The 22,099-nt window shown below is 43.9% G+C and overlaps 9 protein-coding genes across 9 annotated transcripts; 4 read left to right on the top strand and 5 right to left on the bottom strand.

The window, feature by feature from the left end:
• Positions 1-182: 182 nt before the first annotated feature.
• On the top strand, positions 183-1,119 carry V865_006047 (uncharacterized protein; the record flags this gene model as incomplete). Its single annotated transcript, XM_066229809.1, has 3 exons — positions 183-429; positions 492-622; positions 724-1,119. The coding sequence occupies 3 exons, from the start codon at positions 183-185 to the stop codon at positions 1,117-1,119; spliced, it is 774 nt and encodes a 257-aa protein (XP_066085906.1).
• A 302-nt stretch (positions 1,120-1,421) lies between these two features.
• V865_006046 (uncharacterized protein) lies at positions 1,422-3,094 on the bottom strand (the record flags this gene model as incomplete). The annotated part of the gene is made up of 7 exons (XM_066229808.1): positions 1,422-1,499; positions 1,569-1,953; positions 2,031-2,096; positions 2,272-2,617; positions 2,701-2,750; positions 2,813-2,837; positions 2,914-3,094. The coding sequence occupies 7 exons, from the start codon at positions 3,092-3,094 to the stop codon at positions 1,422-1,424; spliced, it is 1,131 nt and encodes a 376-aa protein (XP_066085905.1).
• A 1,866-nt stretch (positions 3,095-4,960) lies between these two features.
• On the top strand, positions 4,961-6,460 carry V865_006045 (uncharacterized protein; the record flags this gene model as incomplete). The annotated part of the gene is made up of 2 exons (XM_066229807.1): positions 4,961-6,181; positions 6,239-6,460. The coding sequence occupies 2 exons, from the start codon at positions 4,961-4,963 to the stop codon at positions 6,458-6,460; spliced, it is 1,443 nt and encodes a 480-aa protein (XP_066085904.1).
• A 1,441-nt stretch (positions 6,461-7,901) lies between these two features.
• V865_006044 (uncharacterized protein) lies at positions 7,902-10,837 on the top strand (the record flags this gene model as incomplete). The annotated part of the gene is made up of 10 exons (XM_066229806.1): positions 7,902-8,101; positions 8,219-8,342; positions 8,446-8,566; positions 8,633-8,797; positions 8,936-8,998; positions 9,091-9,245; positions 9,320-9,883; positions 10,041-10,481; positions 10,588-10,696; positions 10,788-10,837. The coding sequence occupies 10 exons, from the start codon at positions 7,902-7,904 to the stop codon at positions 10,835-10,837; spliced, it is 1,992 nt and encodes a 663-aa protein (XP_066085903.1).
• Positions 10,838-11,169: 332 nt separating this feature from the next.
• On the bottom strand, positions 11,170-13,353 carry V865_006043 (uncharacterized protein; the record flags this gene model as incomplete). Its single annotated transcript, XM_066229805.1, has 8 exons — positions 11,170-11,462; positions 11,538-11,793; positions 11,875-12,101; positions 12,167-12,355; positions 12,433-12,503; positions 12,587-12,708; positions 12,938-13,075; positions 13,225-13,353. 8 exons carry the CDS (start codon positions 13,351-13,353, stop codon positions 11,170-11,172), a joined length of 1,425 nt encoding a protein of 474 aa, XP_066085902.1.
• Positions 13,354-14,401: 1,048 nt separating this feature from the next.
• Positions 14,402-15,570, bottom strand: V865_006042 (superoxide dismutase [Cu-Zn]; the record flags this gene model as incomplete). The annotated part of the gene is made up of 5 exons (XM_066229804.1): positions 14,402-14,550; positions 14,690-14,737; positions 14,860-15,013; positions 15,108-15,200; positions 15,562-15,570. 5 exons carry the CDS (start codon positions 15,568-15,570, stop codon positions 14,402-14,404), a joined length of 453 nt encoding a protein of 150 aa, XP_066085901.1.
• Positions 15,571-16,148: 578 nt separating this feature from the next.
• V865_006041 (uncharacterized protein) lies at positions 16,149-18,784 on the bottom strand (the record flags this gene model as incomplete). The annotated part of the gene is made up of 9 exons (XM_066229803.1): positions 16,149-16,662; positions 16,724-17,102; positions 17,156-17,219; positions 17,289-17,537; positions 17,618-17,674; positions 17,738-17,793; positions 17,895-17,987; positions 18,105-18,265; positions 18,417-18,784. The coding sequence occupies 9 exons, from the start codon at positions 18,782-18,784 to the stop codon at positions 16,149-16,151; spliced, it is 1,941 nt and encodes a 646-aa protein (XP_066085900.1).
• A 658-nt stretch (positions 18,785-19,442) lies between these two features.
• V865_006040 (uncharacterized protein) lies at positions 19,443-20,003 on the top strand (the record flags this gene model as incomplete). The annotated part of the gene is made up of 2 exons (XM_066229802.1): positions 19,443-19,484; positions 19,695-20,003. The coding sequence occupies 2 exons, from the start codon at positions 19,443-19,445 to the stop codon at positions 20,001-20,003; spliced, it is 351 nt and encodes a 116-aa protein (XP_066085899.1).
• Positions 20,004-20,562: 559 nt separating this feature from the next.
• V865_006039 (uncharacterized protein) lies at positions 20,563-21,922 on the bottom strand (the record flags this gene model as incomplete). The annotated part of the gene is made up of 2 exons (XM_066229801.1): positions 20,563-21,788; positions 21,865-21,922. 2 exons carry the CDS (start codon positions 21,920-21,922, stop codon positions 20,563-20,565), a joined length of 1,284 nt encoding a protein of 427 aa, XP_066085898.1.
• Positions 21,923-22,099: the final 177 nt, after the last annotated feature.

Raw genomic sequence — 22,099 nt, 5'->3', positions numbered from 1 at the left:
ACTGCAGTAGTGGAGATTTCAATGTCTGTCTAATTTACGTAATTCATATCGCTCGATCGAATTTCAGTCAGATAGACTAGTGACGTGAAGTAACCTCTACCTCGTCAAGTTCTGTTAACCTTCTTCCTATCTACTAATTCGTACAGTACTATCACCTCGCTTCGTCATCCTCCACGAACAATATGGCATCTCCATCCTCGTCCTCACTGCCCTTTGGTCTCTCTACACTGTTCAAACCACTTTCACCCTCTCTCGCTCGAACGAGATTGAAATCCAACCTATTCATCCTATTCTTATTCCAATTGATCAAAGGGTATTTCTCACCTTATATCACTTTTCGGTCAATCATTATCAAGCTATCGGATGGGTACCTGCAAGGGAGGAAAGGGAGGGAAGAGAGCTGGGGTGAAAATGGGATTTATGTGATTGGTAAGTCAGCTTTTCACCTCATGATTGAGATTTAAGCTGATCTCAATATATTTACGGCATAGAATTCCTCATTTCAAGTATATTGGTTTGGAATATAATCGAATCTATAATATCAATTCAATATCCACAGGAATATATCCCTCCTATAAGGCAAAATTTGATACTGACGCCTTCGAAAGTATCTTCACCATTGGTGAGTAGTCTTCCTCAGGTCGGATAGTACTCTTGTTGCTGTCTACCTATCTTGCGCGCAAATATAGAAAATATATTAATTTCACTATCAAACCCGTTTAGACACGTTCATACTCCCCCGCCTCATCCTCAACTCCTTCCTCATCCTCCCAATCTCAATCCCAATCCCAACGATCCCTCTACTCATCCACACCAATCCGTAATCAACTAACCTCATCAACTTCCTCCAACCTAAACCAATCCCAATCCCAACCAAAACCACACCCATTGTCCAACTCAACTTCCAAGACTACCGCTCAGATATTCAACTTACCATATGATGGTTCTTCACCTTCCAAATCAGGTTTATTTTTCGAGAAGAAAGATCCACCTCCTAATACTAACACCCAAGGGGGAGGGGTCGGGGGCGATTTCGTATTGGTAGATAGGGAAGAGAAAGATTGGGTGGATAATGTCTTGAAAGGTGTAAGAGGTAAAGGAGGTAAAGTTGTTTTGTAGATTGCTGTATATAAGGTGACGATGCATTTTTATGGGATTATGAGTCCTTTTTTTTGGAATTGTCCAACATCCGAGAGATGATAAGAGTGGTTAATGAAAGTTGGTTGACTCTGTCTGTGCACGATGAGTATGAGATGCATCATTGTCTATATTTACATTGTCAAGGTTTATACAACAAATTGGAATTATCCTACTTCATCGATAATTACATGATCAACCCCTCGATACCGTATTTGTATAGGTATGACCAACAACAGTCTTTGAAATCCCTCAATGACTCAAAGCCTATCTTGGTACTACGCTTAATCAACTCTCCATAACCTTATACTCTTCTCAGGTTCCAGACTTCCGCTAGCTATTATACGCCCATTCGGGTGTACCTAAATACAAACGAAATCACGATCAGCTTCTTCCATCATTCCATCATCGATAGGTTTGATATCACTCACAGCAATAGCGACGACCGTATTTAGATGTCCCTGTAATACCTGACAGACATTCTTAGATTGTAAATCCCATATGACGATTTTCCCATTTTCCGATCCGGCTACTATCAAAGCTGGATTCGATTCCTTGCTCTTCTTCATATTACCATTGGTAATACCATTATCATTATGGTCTATATCCATCCCATCCTGATGTTGATCTTGATCTTGGGACACAGGTGGAGATTCGAATATTATGGCGGGACAAGGATATTTGTCACTTATATAAACCCCCGGAGCCTGTATGGTTTTGAGAACCTTGGATGTATGGATGTTGTATATCCTCAATGTCGATGAGAGCGTGGAGGAAAGCAGGAAATATGACGAAGGGGTGAAAGAGGCGTATGAGCTGTGGGTAATCAAAAGCCTCAGTGTTAATATGTGTGATAATGAAGGAATCAAGGACCGGAGTGGATAGTAACTTACACAGGCGAGTTGGTATCGTTATCGAGTGTTTTCAGACACTGTCCACTGTTTACGTCCCATAGTCGACTAAGCGACAAGAAAAGGTATCAGCTCGAGCAGGTTTTTGAAAGAACAACAACACGATCTATCCTTGGACACAGCAACACGTCTGTCTCGCACCCTGCTCTGACTCAACCCTTCATTCACAATCTATTTCATATATTCCTCACGGAATGACAACCAGAATCGATGAAGTACTCACATCAAACCATCCGCACTAGCCGTTAGAACCATCGCCCCCTCATGATCCCACCCAACACACCAAATCGCATCCGCATGAGCCGGCAAATTCCTCAATACCTTCCCTCGTCTCACATCCCAAATTATAGCTGACTCGTCGAAACTGCCTGTTACTAGTAAATTCGATTTGGGCGAGAATGATATAGCTAAGACTGGTGCTGTATGCCCAATTAATGTTTTGAGAGGTTCATTCGCATTCTGGGGCTGAGGAACAGGTGGAGGATAAAGAGGGAATATAAGGGAGGTGTTATCATCGGAAGCTGTTGAGATGTATAGAGAATCGGGAGATATGGATATGTCGTTTATACCTGTATCTCAGATTAACCTAAGATTATTCGCTGGCGTATATCGATAATATGGTATTTTGGACGATAGTGATAGTGATACATACCTGTCTTATGGGCTCGAAAGCCCCTTAGATATTCACCGGAATGTGCGTTCCTTCTCGTATCGAAAAAGTCAATACACCAAACGGATTATCGCAAAAAGTCAAAAAGATTCACCAGAAATGTAGATACCCATCTGCACCTATCAGAGCTCACATAGATCAGCAATCAATCTTCATTAATGACATTTCAGAATGTGTGGAAGGTTTCGTACTCACCTGCACTGACCAACGTCTCTCCATCATTCGAAAACCTCAAAGCGGTTACAGCTCGACTATGAGCTGACAATGTTTGACTGAGGTGATATTTAGGTGTAGATGGACCTGCCTCTGGTGCTGCTTCTGGAACAGAGGCAGGATCGGGATGCTGTGCATCAGGAAGGGGGGGAGGAATCGCCATACTGTCACTTCATACTCCGTTGAGAGTGAGGGAGAATAGCGAACATTACGAGTGAAAGTGAAGCGAGTTAATATCTCGTTGTGATACGCGTACGCGCGGAGATCTGACATATCTCCTCTATCTTATTTTCTATCCTTGTGCAATCGTGTATGTAAGGTCACAGAAATATGCATGTCGATTGTTCAAAGATCCTTTTTACAAACATGCACAGCGGCAAGTGAATGGGTGAGGGAAAGCTTGTCACAACCGACAGAAATTCCAGAAGGACGTTTCACATAAGTTTATCCTGACTACGCAGATCATCCTCTCGCAGTCTATCCAACACCTCGGGATGGAATTGACAAGACTACGGATAGCGATGCCATCCCCAGTCGATAGTCACAGTACAGTTTAAAAAGCTGTGAGCAGTGTCATGCCATACTGTATGTTCTCCGTAAAGGAGGGATCTTCCTATGTGAGTTAGAGCTCCAAAGCTGCATTGCATCACAGTGTGAGAACTGGGGAATGCAGTACTCATCTTTCTCGGCCGTATCTGATAAATTGGCATAACGTTATGTCAATAAAAATTGACAGACGATCGTTTTCTGAAACGTCACATTTTGCTCCTCTCAGAGAACGTTTGAAGGAATAATCCGCGATTCCCGGATGCACGCGGATGTAGGAAGAGAGAGGTATCGGAGAAATGGGCTCCGATAGGTGGCGATATGTACTAACATTCTGGATCGTGACTAGGCGACATGACGGATCGCGCATCGAGATTGTGATGATGTTCTTGCCACACAAAGAAAGTAGCCATCGCACTAAGGATGATCTAGAATGTACATGAGGTACACTAAAGCGGTAAAGAATCGTACTATTCATGACGAAAGGCAGGAACAAATCCAGATGTGCCATCCGACAGTGAGGAACATGAACATATATGCTCTAACTAGGTCTTCTGTGGTCAAGTACGCTAGCCCTCTTTTCTTCAATTTGTAACAGAGCATACGAAATCATTCAAGTTTTCATCTCAGAACCTCCCAACCCCAGTTCACCTCGCTTGTATCGTTAATGCATTTTGCATTCACGCATAGCATAGCTGATGACATAGCAACGGTGATAGAGTACACGGTCTTTTCAGCGTCCGACACGAACCCAGACTCCCAACTGAGCAGTTACCGAGAGTTTATCCTTTTGTCTCACATGTGCAGCCATAAATAGAAATGTTCTCGATGCAATCACAGACGTAAAACAGACAGTTGGAAAGGGGGTGCCACAAAGGTAGGTCAAGTTTTCAGAAGACAAACAAGATAGTTTTCCCGGAAACTTGGGTTGTATCACCATACAACCTTGGGATGTGCTATTACCCTGTAGGGCAATAGCTTAATCACGTCACTCCAATAGAGGAATAAACGAATTTCCCGCATAATCACTGCATCGCCTTTGTAATTGAACCCCCTTTCCCTTTTCTCCTTTACCTTTTTCCCACTCCCTCTCCTTTTTCACTCTTGTTTATCCTGCTTGCACCCACTCTCTCATCCTTTTTCATTCTTCCATTCTTTCACTCTTTCCATCTCACCTATAACAACCCCACCCTCCCATCATCCCTCTTTCACCTGGGATAAAATCTCTTCAACACTCCGTAGCAACACTACTGACAACGTCAACACCATATTCACATATATATATATATATATATATACTTCACCCTCGCATCCTGCCAACAACCCGCTCTCAAATAGTCAGTGTCAACTTCCTTTCACACCCAGACGATAATTGAACCAGACATACCTTCATCGACGAAAAAACTTACATACCATTCTCTCTGACAGAACATATCAACACATCAACTCGATATCAAACCTCACTCCCCGACATCGTCCGTCAATGTCGTCGATGGCCGAGCACCCTTCTCTCGTCCCCTTCTCCTTCGATACCGATAACAAACTCAATCCAAACTTGATCTTCCCTTCACCACCTTCATCAGAGACTGGAGGATTGGACTTTGATCACTTTGATTCATTCACTCATCTCTCACCTCGATCCATCTTGCTTGACGCATTACCTATCGGCGAAGAGAAAGTGCAAACACCCAAGGTCTCCTTCGATTTGGATCTAGATCAATCACCCGTCGCGTCCACGTGTACACCCACCTCAACTACCCTTATCTCACCCAAATCATCCAACATCGAGATTCCCTCGATTCCTCAATTGGCAGCATTGAACTCAATCAACCACAGTGACGCTGATACCGCTGAAGCATTGAGTCTTCATCACCTTCAAAGATATCACCACTACAGGGCACTCGCCACTGGAGTCCAAGAAGATCAATTCGACGCTCTCTTTGCCTCTTGTAACAACAGCAACCTCTTAATGCCGGGTCCCGGTGAATTTAATGAAGCGTCTCTTTACAAAGACACTAGCAATAATAATAACAATAACATGCTTGCTTACCAACCTCAGCCCGGACCTGTCCCTTACTATGGTGTGAGTCAACAGGTATCCAATTGGGGCCAACCTACCGGTTCATTCACCTACCACCCTCAATCATCTCAAGCCGCTTTGCACGCTCAGGCTCAAGCCCATCTTCAAGCCGCCGATGTTGCCAGGGTTCAAGCTCAGCAACAGAGAGCCTTTGCCTCGCCTACCTACTTTGTACCATCAAGCACTCGATCCTCATTCGATTCTGCGGTACCACAGTTCGCCCCTTACCCAAGACCGCCGACGTCTACCTTATCCGCGAACAGCCCTCCATACCCCTCAACCCCCGTATATGCCGGTGTACCAGATTTCACCCCAATCCAAATGTCCAAGACTTCAACTTCAGCCAGCCTACCATCTTTCGTCTCTCAAGAACCTTCTCCTGTAGTGAGACGAGCAGTCTCAAACAATGGTAGCGAACACGAAGGTGAAGATGAACTTGCCGAGTTCTCACCACCTCCCCGAACTGGTCTTGAAGAACTCAAGCCTATGATACCTGGTATGCCGATCCCTAACGCCCATGGTGGCGGTCGAGGATATGTTCCCGGTCAAACTCCAGATGACCCAAAGAAGAGACATAAATGTCAAATCTGCGGTAGGGCTTTTGCCAGAGCTTTCAACTTGAAAGTGAGTAGTCATCGTTTGTCTTATTTTATCATGTTTGCTAACTTAGATGCCTTTCAGTCTCATATCCAAACCCACAACCCACTGCGACCAAAACCTTATCAATGTCCCCACACATCTTGTAAACGTGGTTTCTCCCGATTGCACGATCTTGAACGACATCGACAAGGTATCCACTCTGATGGTCCGCTCGTCGAAGCCAAGCGACAAGGTGTCTCACCAGCCGTCGCTCGTGCTCAGAACAGAATGCAAAAACGAGCCGAGTCGGGAAGTCTCATCTAGTCGATTCTTCATTGAATCGACTCCCAAATGAATTGAGGTTTTAGCTTTTCGCGCCTCACCGAGACTTTTCCCTAATCCCTCGTTTTTCTGTATCTCTGTTTCTGGATCCAGCACAAACAATTATTTATCTCTCCGACTCAACCCTTTCAATCGACTATACCGAGTCCCTTTTCCACTACGACCCATCTTGCTTCTCGACCAAACGAAAAAACCAAAATGCAGCGCCGCCGCTTATAGTGGCATTAGCTCTTTTTGGAATTTGGTAAAGAAGTTAGAGACACAAAGGAAAAACCTGCTCTACGAGTTTAGGTATGGACATGGGGTATATGTTGACTTATGAAAGTCGGCCCCACACCTCACTTCTAAACAGATTACCAAACAACACAATTTCTTTCTCTATCCACTCTGTTTCACCCTCCACTCCCATCCATTACCAACTATTATCGTCTTCTTCGCTTTTCTTCTCGCTCATATCGTCAATATCATCAAAAATCATATACTCGACCGCCTCATCCATCCCGCGATCCGATCTTTTCACTTTTCACATCCTTCCGCTTCAACAAAATAACATAACATAAATCAAGTAAATCATCAACATTGGAAGATGTCTATCGAAAAGAGTGAAAAGATTGGTTAGCCTAGTGATAGGATCTTTGGACCGTCTTTATATGTTTTTTTTTTCTTTTGTTTACATACATGTTTTTCCTTTCTTTCTCTTATATAGACGAATTATCAACATTGTAGTAGTATCCAAGTTGTTAGTAGTGTACGATTAAGTGTGATTGAAAATTTGAAAAACATCATTGATCTGGTGATTCATATAAGATAAAACTTGATGTTTTATCGATATGTATTACTTGATTGACGAACGTATGCAGATTGTGTAAAGATCTAATGCATGTGGAACAGCATGGATACATAAGCATAGATGTGGAACAGCATAGATACATGTGATTGCAAGCGTCCACTTTGGTGTATGCTGTTCTCTCTTACTAGCTTGAACGCCAAGGTGATTTTGAGAGAACAGTGTTGTTGTATATGCAGATAGTAGTGATAGCCGGTTATGACGCCACCGAGACACGTCCAAGTGACCATGCTGCATCAATCGACGACTGACAGCAGTCATCAACATCAAACTGATATCTTGCTTCACAGTGACAGTAAACATCATCTTCACCGACCACACGTAGAGGAGAGACAAGTATATCAGAGACTCGCCAGATGACAAGTGTCCCACCGCCATACACTACAAGGGAACATGCTCAAGGTGAGTTGGAGTGTTGTTGATCATAGCGTCGAACATATCACGGCGTTACGGTCGTACTCATCCTCCTATGATCCGTGCTGATTCTTATCAATATCCTCATGAATCGATCATTCCCCTCTCTCTCTCTGCCTACAATCAATACTAAATCTTGGATCAAAATCATATATATCCATCATGTCCACGCCCCCACCACCTCGCTATACATTCACCAATCAACCAGTCCAAGCTGTTGCCCCCGCAGGTTCCTCCTCATCCACAACGACCTCAGCCATAACGCCAGGACATGAGTTTCAGGAGACTACATCGGTATGTCTCGAATGGAGATTGACAGGTTTGAAAGCTATGTACGAAAGTACGAGGGGAGAACAGAAATCGTGAGTTTAACGTCCGTTTCCTCTAAATAATCAAACATACATTCAGTGGGAATGGGAGTGGGAGTACGAGCAAATCAAAGTACGCGAAGCTTACACGGATTGGGCTCTTCTATATAGCAAATGCATCAAATCTGCTGTGTTTGGAGATGCAGATAATTTATGGGAAGTACTGTGGTATCCTAATGCTGGAACTTCCACCCAGACGGCTGGTGATCACGTTAGCTTGTACTTGTCTTGTGTGGTGAGTATTGAAATCACTTACTAGTCATTTTTCTTCTGCTTGCCCGTCACGCCTGGAAATGTGTTAATCTGACAGAGGTGTGATTATGTGTATACTCTCGTAGCCAACAGCTCAAGAGCGAGATTCGTGTATTCAGAACAAATGGGTTAGAAAGGGATTATGGTGGTTTAAATTCGAAATACGACCTTTACCACTTTCCTCGACCGAGAACACCAATAGACCCGGTACAGGTCAAGGTACAAATACCAGTCGAAATAATGCTCAACAGCAAGAGGCCTTGGCATCTAAAGATGCATCTGATCATACCTTCGCGGTCAAAACTGCTAATTGGGGATGGCAAGCTTTTGCCAAACGAGAAGCCTTATTTCAACATCCTCAAGTACTCCAGTCAGATAGTTTTATGATTGTTTGTACGATTCAGGCTCAACCTCAGCCTCCTGCTGGAGTATGGCTCGGTGTAGGTCTACAACCAACCACGAACACGTTGGGTACCAACACTGGAGGCAGGATGGGAAGTGGAGGTGGACTCAGCGCATGGTCTACTGCTGATGGGTCTGCGGGAGGGGTGGCAGGAGGGACATCAGCTGCTGGAGGTATCAAGAGGGTTGTACCCAAGGAATTGGTCAGTAGTGTTGGTTCGTTGTTGGATGACCCGCGTGAGTACAATGGATCCGTATCTATATGCATTCGATCTGCTTGCCTTGCCACTATCACTGACATTGACTGATATCGCGATGGCTGGATGTAGTATACTCGGATGTCGAATTCGTCATACCTCCTCGAAAAGGATCGAGGTCGGCCCCGAGAAGTATCTTCGCGAGCAAGAAATTGTTAAGAAGGTGTGATTATTTCCATGCGATGTTTCATGGTGGATTCAAAGAGGTTGAAGGGATATACGAAGAGGTAAGTCAGATATCTTCTGAGGGCATCATTCAGCAAACAACCGCTCATTGATTGTTGTCGGTTTTTTGTTGTAGTACGATTCCGATGATGATATTTCGGTATTGTCAGATTCAGATATGGACGATGAGATGACCCTCGCAGAATCATCTTCATCGTACAATGGAGAAGCAAGTTCTCGCTCCCATGATATACAGTCCAGCTTGGTACCAGATCCCGATCGAGAACGTGATTTACATCTTACTACGACAACAAGTCGAAATTCTTCAATCCGCAGACCATCCATCACAGCGAGAGAGGATGATACGTCCACGAGCAGTTCTTCCGAGGTCGTACCTCATAATAAAGAGGAAGAGGGAGATGAAGATGGAGGAGCAGTTGGTAACGTCACCATAGAATCTGAAGAGGGCCATCAACATCTGCAATCGAAAAAGGACAAAGAAGAGAGAACGAATGACGAGTCGTCCACGAAGAAGAAGGAATCTAGTTTGATTAGTAGTACGAATACATCCAATAAATCTGGTTCGAAGCCTTCTACATCTACTCGGAACAAGCAGTCGAAAGTTCCGATAGGACCGAAGAAGACTAGAGTGGTGATTAGGGATGCTGCTTGGAGTACCTGGTGGAATGTCTTGTATTGGGTGAGTTGGAGACGGGTGCTTAAGCTTTGGTTTTGGTTTGTCTCCCAGTTTCTACTCTTTTTCTCCCTCTCTTTCCATCCCCAATTCGCTTGATGGATTCAATTGATCTCTCTGTCGATCCACTTGGTCTTCGAATATGGCTAACATCGACTATCAGATCTACACCGATATAATCTACTTTGCCCCTTTAACCTCTTCGTTCGAACATCAAATACCTCGTCGATCATCCACTACAACCATCAACAACGCTGGCATCAATCCTGTCAGTTCCACTTCGGCTGACGCTGAGAATCCAAAATCTCGTTCAGAGTGGATATCAAGATGGATGTACGAACGGGATATCGATCCACCCCCACCTCCTCTGACCTCATCATCTTACACCGACGACGAAGATGACGAGGAAGATGAAGATGAAGATTTATATGTACTTGGACCCAGACCTGTATCTGCCAAAGCTGCATATAGGTTAGCGGACAAGTTGGACTTGCCTGCGTTGAAGTTGAGGGCTTTCCAACATATCTGTGCAGGGTTGACGGCTGGAAACGTACCGGCGGAAGTGTTTAGTAGGTTTAGTAATACCTATGAAGATATCAGGAAGGTCAGTAATTCCGTCCAAGCAATAAAATCTTTTGATTCAATTGATGTGAATGTTGATGTTGATGTTGATGTTGACGTTGATGTTGATATTGCTTCGATCGAATCAGGTCCAAGTCGCATTCTTCCTTAAACATTGGTCGGAAATCAAAAAATCAGAAACTATGACTCAAATTTGGCAACAGATCAGGAATGGTAAACATGTTGGCTTTGAAGAGGGTAAGTGGATGCTAACTCTACTCAGTCAAGATCCCATAACGTTCGTTAGTTACGAAGTGCTGATCATGTTATGTTATGTGGTGTGTGATAGTTTGGCCTCTGATCGTTAGTCAATTGGATTTCAGACCTGCTACTTCCTGAGAATCGGTGAATGGTGAATGGTGAAGGGTAAATGGTGAAATGAATAACTGAATGATTGTTTGATGAAATAACACTATGATTTCTTATGTAACTTATATAATATGGTTTTGTATATCGTTAAATACCAGATCCCGGCATGTACTGTACGAAGATATAATGATACGTTCAAACTAGTTGGAGACCAAGTATTTCGAGAGAAACATCATGCCTGACATATAAACAATGCGTGCTATGTCATGTTCGTCTGCATCTTATCATTGTGAAATTATCTACATGAATGCATTCTCATGCAACAACACGACAACCAATCAAAAACTAATAATGCTATCTCTTTAATCTTGATCAACGACTTCAGCTAAAGTACCTCCCGATCTTACTTTACCCCAACCGATCAATCTCCAGTGTTTATCTATTCTTCTCGACAAAGCAATCTTCTCTCCCTTTTCGGTACATGCGGGAGTAGTCAACGCTATCGTCACATCACCACCTTTGACAGCCATGATTCTTCCACCAGTTTGTGAAGCTCCGATATTGACAAATAGGGTCTCGCCAACGACAAGTTTTGACACTTTGGCTTTTTTGCTGTCGTCTGTTTTTACACCTAAGAGTCTTCGTAGCAAGAACACTGCGAAGAGATTTATGGTCAGCTGGTCTGTCATGATCTTGCGGTGAGATATCGAAAGAAAGATCGCGAACCCACCTTCAGCTTTGATTTCAGTATAGATCGAAGGACCTTTCCCGACTGAACTCATGACCATACCCAACAACCTATCCGCTCTACAGAGTGCTGGGTCGACTAAAGTACCCACACCAATCAGACCACCTGGTACAGCGAACTGCAAGTGGTTTTGTTCGGCATGCAAGGAGACGATCCTTGACCTCAATGGTCGACAGGTACAAACACCATTTTGATCTCTCGTGATCAATCCTGGTCGGATCTCGACTTCTTGACCGACCTGTGAAATTTCGGGTCAGCATTGATAGTCATATGTCAGATTATACCATATGTAAATGGACACCCCTGCACAGAAACTCACCTTGAATACACCCTGCAAGATGGAACCACCAGCAACACCACCTTTCAATTCATCGACACCAGCACCAGGCTTGTTAACATCGAAAGAACGGATGACAACCATTCGTGGGTCAGCGGTGAAATCGTAGTTTGGAGGAGCAATGTTGGTGATGGCTTGTACGACGGCATCAATGTTGAATTTCAACTGGGCGGAAACGGGGATGATAGGGGCGAGTCGGGCGGTTGTACCTATTGAGATCATACAGAGAGCTCAGCTTTTATCATTATGTAACTAAGGGGGAAAGCTAAATTACCTTCAACAAATTTCTTGATACTCTCACAATGTTCCATAGCTTCACTTTCTCTCACCAGATCCATCTTGTTCTGAAGGATCACAATGTTCTTGGGGTCTACACCGATAATTTCCAACGCAGCTAAATGTTCACCTGTTTGTGGTTGAGGACACGATTCGTTTCCTGCGATAAGTAGAAGAGCACCGTTCACTAGAAGATGAAGGAAGGTATCAGCTCGGACATTCACAATAAATGCTATTAAGCTAATGTGCACTACCGATACTCACTGACGGCAGCACCTGTTAACATGGTAGCCATCAAAATATCGTGACCGGGACAATCAACGAAGGATACATGTCTGAATGAAGCACAAGCAGTTGTGTCAGCACGATAACGCTACTCGATCAACTGCTACGATATGAATAAGACTATCGTACCCACCTCAACAACTGCATACGTCCATCACATCCTGGTCTCTCACATTTAGGGTTCGACTCTTTACTTGATGGGTATGATTTGTAGCATGATGGAGGGGGACAGTTTGGGTTTTGACATTTGTATATCTAAGCGCAGAAATCCATCATATCAGCTCGTGGCTCACTGCCGCATGTCTTCATCATTCTTCTATAGCACCAGTGATTCTAGCTCCATCACTATCGCCACTTGAATTCGACTCGAGAATGATTATCGCATTACGACGATTTACATTATCCGACTCGACCAGACCATCTTCCTTCTTCATTGCCTTTTCTTGATTCTCGCCACCCACCCACCACTCTGACAATCACTCACCTTGGCATTAGCATAACCTAATTTGATGGTGATATTTCTCTCCAACTCATTCTTGAATCTGACGGTCTGCACACCTGAGATGGCTCTTACTGTCGATGATTTACCGTGAGCTACATGTCCGATCGTACCGATATTGATCTGCAGACAAAGTTGGAGAGAATTAGCATACTTTCTTCGTGACCACTTCCATCACCATAAGCTGGTATTACGAAGATCTCTGATAAAGAACAGTTGCCGTACTTCTCTTCACTGTCCTCACCAGGTTGAAGGTGACGATGAATACTCACGGTAGCTTGTTTTGAGATTACTTCAGGTGACAAGGCTGTCAACTTCGTTACGTCCACTTGAACTTCTTCTATAGGTTCCGAAGGGCCTGAAGCTGCTGCAGCGGCTGGGTCGTTGATTGAATCAGACATGCCTGTGAAGATCGTTGATTTGATGATAGGTAGTTTGATAAAAGTTGCAATTCCGTTTAGCTCTTCCTTTCTTTCTTCTAAGACCGGTATGAGATCTGTTGGGCTGTTTTATAGCTATGACTTTACGATGATATTCTGATTGATAGCCCTTTTTGAATGGTGAGAGATAGCTGAAAGATGCGATTTGCATAATAGATTTTGACGAAATATCTGGCTCATTCATGACATGCGACTCAACCATTGTTCGGTAAATGCCACATCAACCGGAATTATACGGTAATATAATTTCACCTTCACCACGCTTCACTTTGCCCTGCTTCCTGTAGCGTATAAATACAAATGATAGTACCATTTCAACGATTTCTTCTCCTCAATCCTTCCTTTCATAAAGGTGAGTCTGTGTTTGTCTAGCTGTATTCGCTGCTTGCTTCGGGATCTGCAGCTGACAGAGAGATTTCGTATATTCATATAGAAATGATGATACCTCCTCGGCAGCAAAGATATGAAACCTCGCTCCTCTGCTTATAAACAAGAAGAGTATGAAGCGATGGGATCAGGATATCTGTCGTTCGGCAGCCAACTTACCTTGTTATCAAAGGGACGGCTATGAATATACGGTCTGACTCCTTATCGATTGGAAGGATTTATGTGATATATCTAGAATAGGACCCATTGTATTATAAAACCATTCCAACTCATCTTCATTCACCTCCCAAATGCCTTCTGTCATCTTCTCATTCCTTCATTTGTCTCATCCCTGCTCAACATTGATTCTGATGATAATGTACTCATGCAACCAATCTCGTATCGTACTGCGCGATATAGCTTCCTCTCTATGTGATCTGACTGCGACTACAATATGCATCTCTTTGCTTTTTATACTTAATTCCTCATTACTCATTCATAACAATCATCACCACCTCAGAACCTCATCAACCCTTTAGCATTTTTACGTATCAACAATACGCTTAAGCAGCGATACCGCTATATGTCAAAGAGGGGTATGTCAGCTTCATCTTTCGAAAGAGTGAAAAGAAGACAGCTGCACTCACATGACACCACAAGCGGCTCTACCACCGGCGTTACCGGTCTTGAGGGAGTCTGGGTGACCACCTTTACCGAAGTCATCGGTACCCTCGTGGACAACGACGGTTCGTCCGATGATGGAGTAAGGGCCAAAGAGGGAGATGGATTTGTCTGTGAAGGTGAATTGTGGAAACGGATGAACGTAAGTTGTGTCGGAATACATTGTCATGTTAGAAAAAGTATTTATAGCACACAAATCAATCAGCTTTCTGGTGAACTGAAGGGGTCATGTTATGATGAATAGACTGACCAGTGATGCTGACAGCGGCAGTACCGGAACCGTCGGTCTTGACGTTACCTAGGTATACATTAAACAAAGTCAGTAAAGAGTGAGGATGGTGACATGCAGCGGAGTGTGGGTATGTGTATACAATGATCGATGATCTGGGGTAAATTGATCAAAAGTGATGTCGCACTCACCAAGATCACCAACGTGTCTTTCAGAGGCATCTGGACCACCGTGGTTCTTACCGTGAGGGTTGAAGTGGGGACCAGCGGAAGTACAACCGTTGGAGTTATCTCCGAACTCGTGGACGTGGAAACCTCTCTCAGCGTTGGGAGAAAGGTTCTTGATCTGTTAGCGGAAAACAAGTCAGCGTGTCAATGTACAGAGTAGTCAGGAAAAGCAATCATGATAGGAAGGATAAGGATGAGATCGAAACACTTACGTCACCGGATACAGTTACTGGAGCACCATCTTTCTCTTGAGTGAAGGTGATGACACCAGAGACAGAAGAGTCACCTTTGAGAACAGCGATAGCCTATTGAGTGGTATCATCGTCGCAGGTTGAAGGGTTATTGAATGGTTGGGGCAGAGGGAGACGAAGGTCGATTCAAAGACGAAGGTAGGAGATCAGGTGAAGTGTGGAGGGAAATGTTATAGGATCATATGTAGCCGATAAGGTCGCCATATGTATGTGCAGGTCGACATACGCCGTGAAGAGTACCATCACGTGAGACGATGATCACGAGAAGGATGCAATAGGATCGCACAACAAGGAAAAGGAGGATTTGTGGAATGAAGACCCGAGAGGTAATGAAGGAGGAACATGCAAGAGATTCAATCAAATCAGATCAGCACACGTGGGATGCATTACTGATATAGCTTAGATGCAGACGTACCTTGACCATTTTGATTAGATTAGATTGTGCTTTTTGAGTTATAATCTGATTTGATTGAAGTGAGATGTGTGTAGTTGAGGCAATAAGAAGATACCAATGGACGATGGAGATGAGGCCTTTTCTTGCGTTTGTGGGAAGGAATGTTCCTCCGTATGGTGGAGATGACGTGCTGACTCACTCACTCGCGCTCACAGCGAAGTGATTCCGAAGGAAGGGTTCGGCCGACTATGCCGTATTTCCGGATGGTGTGGCGCTTAAAGGACGGGCGGAGGGGAAACGCATAGAGCGTTGACTAACAGTGTTAAACTTATCACTCTATGCTGTTATCTCGACTGGTAGATATGCTTGCTTGGCACACTGCATGGTAGAATGGAAGAAACATGAAGTGCTTTCGGACGCCATGACCATTGGTTGAATCTATGCTGTTTTCATCGTACTGATATCATCATATACAAGATGCATGGTTTGTCACGGTATACTATCAGGTAGGCATTAATTATAAACAGCAATACGCAAAATAACATATTTCTTGCTGATCACTCTTCTCGACTATTCACAACCAAGTGTATCAGGCAACAGCTGGAATTTCAAATATCCCTTCTTTCCTTCTTCTGCCAAAGTCTGGCAGCATGTAAAAATCCACCACCAATATTGCCAGGTCTGTATCGTTCATACCTCGCGGAAGAGTATCGGTTCTTGCGAAGTTGATCTTTACTTTCTTCTTGGGTCACACCCAATGTACCATGGTCTTGCGAGTGTTGTTGGCTCGGAAGGAGTATGACAGGTCCAAGAGCGTCTGGGTCGAGATAGTGCGTGGGAGCAGGAGCAGCCTCACTCGCGATGGTATGTCTCGTTGTCAGGGTGAGATGGATTGGAATGGATCCAGTATGAGTAAGATGATTACCAACTCGAAGTTTCTTCTTATTTTCTCTTGAGGGTAATTCATATTCAGTCCATTCATCATCTTCACTTTGAGTCTCCTCGGATTTGGCGGTATATGGATCCAAAGGCTCGCATAGGAATATAGTCGTCAATCTGAATTCGAGCATCGAGCGATAAGATTCGAAAGTACTATCGAAAGAAGGGAAATGGTCGTCTGGGCTAAAGGAGTAAAAACGGTTAGTCGAAGACGATCTGAAGGGTCCACTTTCAGTCAACTCACATAGTTACCTCCGACTGGAACTGATACACATCCTTGCCAACCTCGTCATTCATCTCAATATCATATCTCGATTGACCATAATCCAGTGGGAATCGACTATCGGAAAGACTGTAAGACATGGACATATGCATTTTACTGTCTCTCATATTTTCCAATTCTCTTTTACTAGGAAGTTGAAGCATGTTGATTGGTGGACCAAATCTCTGTCTATTCTTGATCCCATCGAATCCCAATAACGTGTGATACTCGTCATCCGAATCGATAAAGTTGTATGCCCAAGTCACATTCCTTTGGGTACCGGCTCCGACTTGTAGATACGCAGGATATTCACTTCCATTGCCTGTTCTGGTGAGTGTGAAGTTCAGAGTGATGTTTTGACCTGACAGGTAATGAACATCAGTACAATCAGGATGTATAGACAGGCTTGTTTACCTTGAATGACTTCTGTCATATTCGATCCGACTTGAAGGTGGAAATTGGCCATATTGCTCTTATCCTTAAATGGTACCAATGATCAGCTTTAGGTCTATACATTTTCAAGAGTGCCAAGCCACGATCGACTCACACAATCTGGTGCATTAGGACCGTATCTGCCTCGGCCAAACATCCCGGGACAATCATCTGGCTCCTCGCCAGTTTGTATCCTATTCGTATCAAGGTCGATATCGGTTGACCAGTGGCCATCACTGTCCTTCTCGGAAGCTGACTTGATTTGGGGGATAAAACCTGTTCTACCTGCTGGAATATCCAGGGTGGTACCGTTCGACAGGTGAATGAGATGATAATATTCCATCAACCTCTCTGTATTGAGAAGCTATGGAGTATAGTAGAATAAGCTTGGCCTAAAATGCAGCTAACCGATTGGTAACAGATGAGTAGGGATATTCCACTTACATGATCTCCGTTACCGCCTGATATGAATCCACGACCGTGTTTCTCAACAGGTGGGAACTGAAAGAAAACGAATTATCAGACTAAATCTCATATCTCAAACATGGTTTAAAGGATGCTCACATTGGTATTTGGGACTTGTACCGTAAAAGAGTGTATCTCATTCACACTCTTTGTATCTGTAAGCAGTTCGGGAAGTCGTGCGTTAGCATATTCTCACTTTCCTCTTATCGAACAGGTTAGATGTTTTGCTCTAGTAGTGAGGAGTGGGGATGCTCACTTTTGGGTGTATAAGGTAACTCTTTCGTAATGTCGAATACGATACGTTCGGACCCATGAACATCCCATAGAGATTCATTCTTGATTGCGAGGTCTGTATAGCGATGGTCAGCAGTTAGCATCTGTGTTGTAATTGATGATCCCGCCAATCAACTTTTTAAGGGATAAGTTCCAGTGCACTCAACTGGATAAGGAGAGGAGAAGGACTTACTATACTCTTTCATCTGAGTGTTGTACTCATCCCATGGATCTTTACCCAAATTCCCACCCACGAAGTAAATATCATTAAAATCGTATTGTGGGTATGCTGTATCATTAAATTTCGGGAATGTAGGTTTTTTGGGGAAGTCATTGGCATCAAGCGATTTTGTCCTATACGGAAGGGAGAAATATTGGTTGTCAGCTTTCGTGTCTACTCTAGATAGATACCTCTGGTATTTCACACCATCAAGTATCCCATGATATATCTCGAGACCATATGTGTAAAAGGCTGAAGACAATCATATGGAAAGGAAATACTTACTTCAACTTCACAATAGCTCTCTCCTTGAATCTCAATCCTACTTCCCACTTCTCAATATCCTTACAATCAGATCCATTGGCTGATAATCTAGTTTCTGCAGGGATGACAGATGAAGGTTTAAGATCAGGTGCACGGACCCATGATCTGATATCGCACTCCCACTTATCCTCCTTAATTTCGATCCTCTCTTCGATACCGGGATCGATGTTGTCTTGTTGGTTATCGACCAAGTCGTCGATGGTGATATCGGATGACAATGATATTTGGTCATTATCGTTTGATTTCAAGAATGAGATTTGGACTGCTCCCGCGCTGAAGCTCAAGCTGACGGAAGCGAGTAGGAGTAAGGTGATGTTGGACCACCTCATTGTGATAAAGTTGATCGAACACAGGCCTGGTAACAAACTGATGAGTAAAAGAGTGATTGGTGATGATAACTAAAAAAGAAGAAAGATCATCCCTCGCCACCATGAGGTATGGAGGGATGACTTGTGCTCAGACATACTCTTCAATGTATTCGTGTACGAGTACTCTGTAGATTTGTTTCACTTGCTATCCTCTCTCCTGACTATAGACTTATCAATCCTCCGGCATTATGTCAGAGGAACGACTCAAGGTTGCGGATACAGGCACACACCGTGGCGTTTTCATTTTTGCTAAACGGCCCGTTCCTGTTTGTCGTGCGAGGTCGTTCAACGGACATTACAGTAGTTCGTGTTGCTTCCTAATTTCACTTGGTCTGCTGTCTGATCTGTCTGAGAAGATTTGGGAATACAAGCGATCGTGAGGGCTATAGGAATAGCGCAAAGATCCAAAGAGCGTGTCTTTCTCTGCGAAATGTACTGTAAGCGTTTCTTCTGGTCGTTTCATCCTCTCAAGTTTACAAATCATTTTAGCGTTACCGCCATGACCTTCTGTATAGCCTTTGTGTTACATGTATGCACATAGTCTCAGGGTTATATACGTCATCGGGTTCTCCAAGTGACTTCAGTGTATAATGCCCTAAATCGAAGGAGCAAAAAGGCAATGACATCTTTTCTTGGTCGAGATAGAAGTACCAAGGATCGTGTAGGTATCAGGAAGCGTTGTGTAGATAACATGGAGTCTTCTATCAATGGAGCTGGCTTTGAGCATACATCGCTGTGGAGCTCTGGACTACATATAAAAGACCACATTAAGCCCAATCGGTTTGTCAATCTTGGGTATTACTGCCTATCACGACCTTCCAACCTTCCTCTTGTGACATCGAGTTGATTCAAAACAAAATTTCTACCACAGCCTCCAACTCTGACACTGACAACAACAACCTCACAAGGTAATGTCCCAGAGAGGCAAGATACCCGAGTTTCTACAGGAAGTTCTCACTGCGGATCGGAAGGAGAACAGATCTGGGACGATGGAGATTTCGCTTTCGAGCCTCAGCAGTTGCGCAGTGAGACGATGAATACTGACTGGGGGGCGGTAGTAGATGAGCCTGTCGCTGGTCCAGCTGATCAGCCCGCTTTTGATCCCACCAACCAAGCTCATCAGGCTGGTGTCGTTCAAGGGGGACAAGGTGAAGAAGGTGGTGAGGCACAGAACGACTAACGTGTCCTCATGAAATGATTCATTCACCATGCCCTTCCCGAGCCCCAACGGCCATAGATCACAGTCGCATGCCATACTGTTATGTAACATAGGTAACGGGAGAGAGGAGACACAAGTGACTTGTTAAATGCATTTGATGGGATGCTTTTCATACTTATAAAATACATAAGCGAATGTCGACGAAGCAAAAAACCGAGACGAGGCTATGTAACTCATTTGACGTCAAGTCGAATAGAACGAATCAGTCAACATGGTTTGAATACACTGGGGAACGAAGATATTGGGAATATATCCCTTGAACTAGACTATATTCCATGCACTCAAAGAGTGGAAATCACATCACCTTTTTCATCCTCATTCTCGATTCCTTCTCTTCAAGCTGATCATAAGACTCTGTCTTATCTCACTATTCATCCATTATTTCTTCTTCTCATACACTACACAGTTTGATCCTTGCCTCCAACTGAATTTTTCGTAACTGAAGGTAAAAGTACCATTCATTCCTCCTCAAATCTCCACCCTACTTATCATTTCCATTTCTTGTCCCAACCCCAATTATTCATTCCTCAACCACCTCGACTCTCTCCAGGTAACTCTCCGGTACCAACCCGACTTTCTCATCTGTACCTATAATCTTGCCATTTTGAATATTCACCCTTCTAGCAATGACCCAACCTGGATCACCATTCCCTCTTCCTACGAGATTCACCAAATCACCTTCTTGGAGGTTCATCTCGCTCGAGCTTAATGCCTGGAACGGATAGGCCGCACGATAATATCCTTTGGGCTCTATGGAGGGTGAAAGTGGTTCGAGAATATTATAAGAGTACGAAGATGTCGAAGCCGAGGGACCAAATCCGGAATCGGATTGAGCAGGTGACGAATAATATTGATCATCCCCTTGATCTTCATCATCTGAAATATCATCTTCGTCGTCGTCATCTTCGAATGTCGGTCTATCATCTGTATCTTGAGCAGATCTGTTTCTCCATCCTCCCAAGAAACCAAATCCACCCCAACCCCCTCCCGCTCCACCTGACGAACTTTCCGCGGGATCACCTTTCCAAGGCCATTTGAACACGTTTGAATTTGATTCACTTGCATTTCCTTCATCCTCTATTACACCTCTGCCATGATACCTCTCGTCTGTCGATGGGTATGCGAAATCACGAATTATAACCGAAGGTAAGATGACTTGAAATGATTCAGTAGGAGTATCATCACCCCATGATGATTCCATCATTTGCGATGCGGATACCGATGTAGAAGCAGATGGATCTTGTTCGTTATGTTCAGGTATTGGTAATGTACTTGAATCTTTTTGATCTTCGGAAAGAGGAGTGGTAGTTGACGATTCGGGTAATGTTATATTTGTTCCAAGCATAGATTTAGGTCTGACTTTCGATGATGCCCTCGATCTCGAATTGGATTTTGGTCCTTTAGCCGTAGATGACGAAGCTGAAGAGGAAGATACTCTCCTGTTGGAGGAGGCTGACAGAGAACCGGAACGGTCTCGAAGAGAAGAGTCGAATTGAGTCGAAGGTGGTCTGGAAGATGCCGGAGAGGCTGGAGCTGGACGGGAAGAAGTGAGTGATGGTGTGGCGGATTGTCTCTTTGATGGAGAGGATTGGGGTGAAGTAAGATCGATTACACCGGAATGAGAATGAGAAGGAGTGGGCTGTAATGGATGAGGTGGTTCGACTGATTTGGAGGGGGATGATGAACCAGCTAAAGGTTTGGGAGGGGAAGTTGTGATTGGATTTTGAGCCGAGGCAGGTGCCGATGCTAAGTTTGATGTAATGAAGAATTGTCAGCTCATACGATCTGCAGCATATTGATACGACTTTGACATGCTACTCACTTGACGGAGTCACATCCTCCTCGAAAACTGGTTTCCCCACAGCTGAATCACCTGACATGATGGATGGATGTCGCAATTTTCCAGGTAATCGAGTATATCCAAGAAGAGGGGACAGTGTGCCAGACACCTAAATCCGGACGAGTGAATGTCTTCCAGTCAGTGAAAGAATGACTCCTAAACCTCGTGTATAAGTCGTTTCGTACTTCGTTGAAAGGGAAATTATCAGATTGTGTAG

This window comes from Kwoniella europaea, chromosome 1 (genome assembly GCF_036810445.1).
Source record: "Kwoniella europaea PYCC6329 chromosome 1, complete sequence".
In the NCBI taxonomy this organism is placed as follows: Eukaryota; Fungi; Basidiomycota; class Tremellomycetes; order Tremellales; family Cryptococcaceae; genus Kwoniella; species Kwoniella europaea.
Note: the sequence above shows the minus strand (reverse complement) of the source record. Positions and strands in the feature narration are given on the sequence as shown.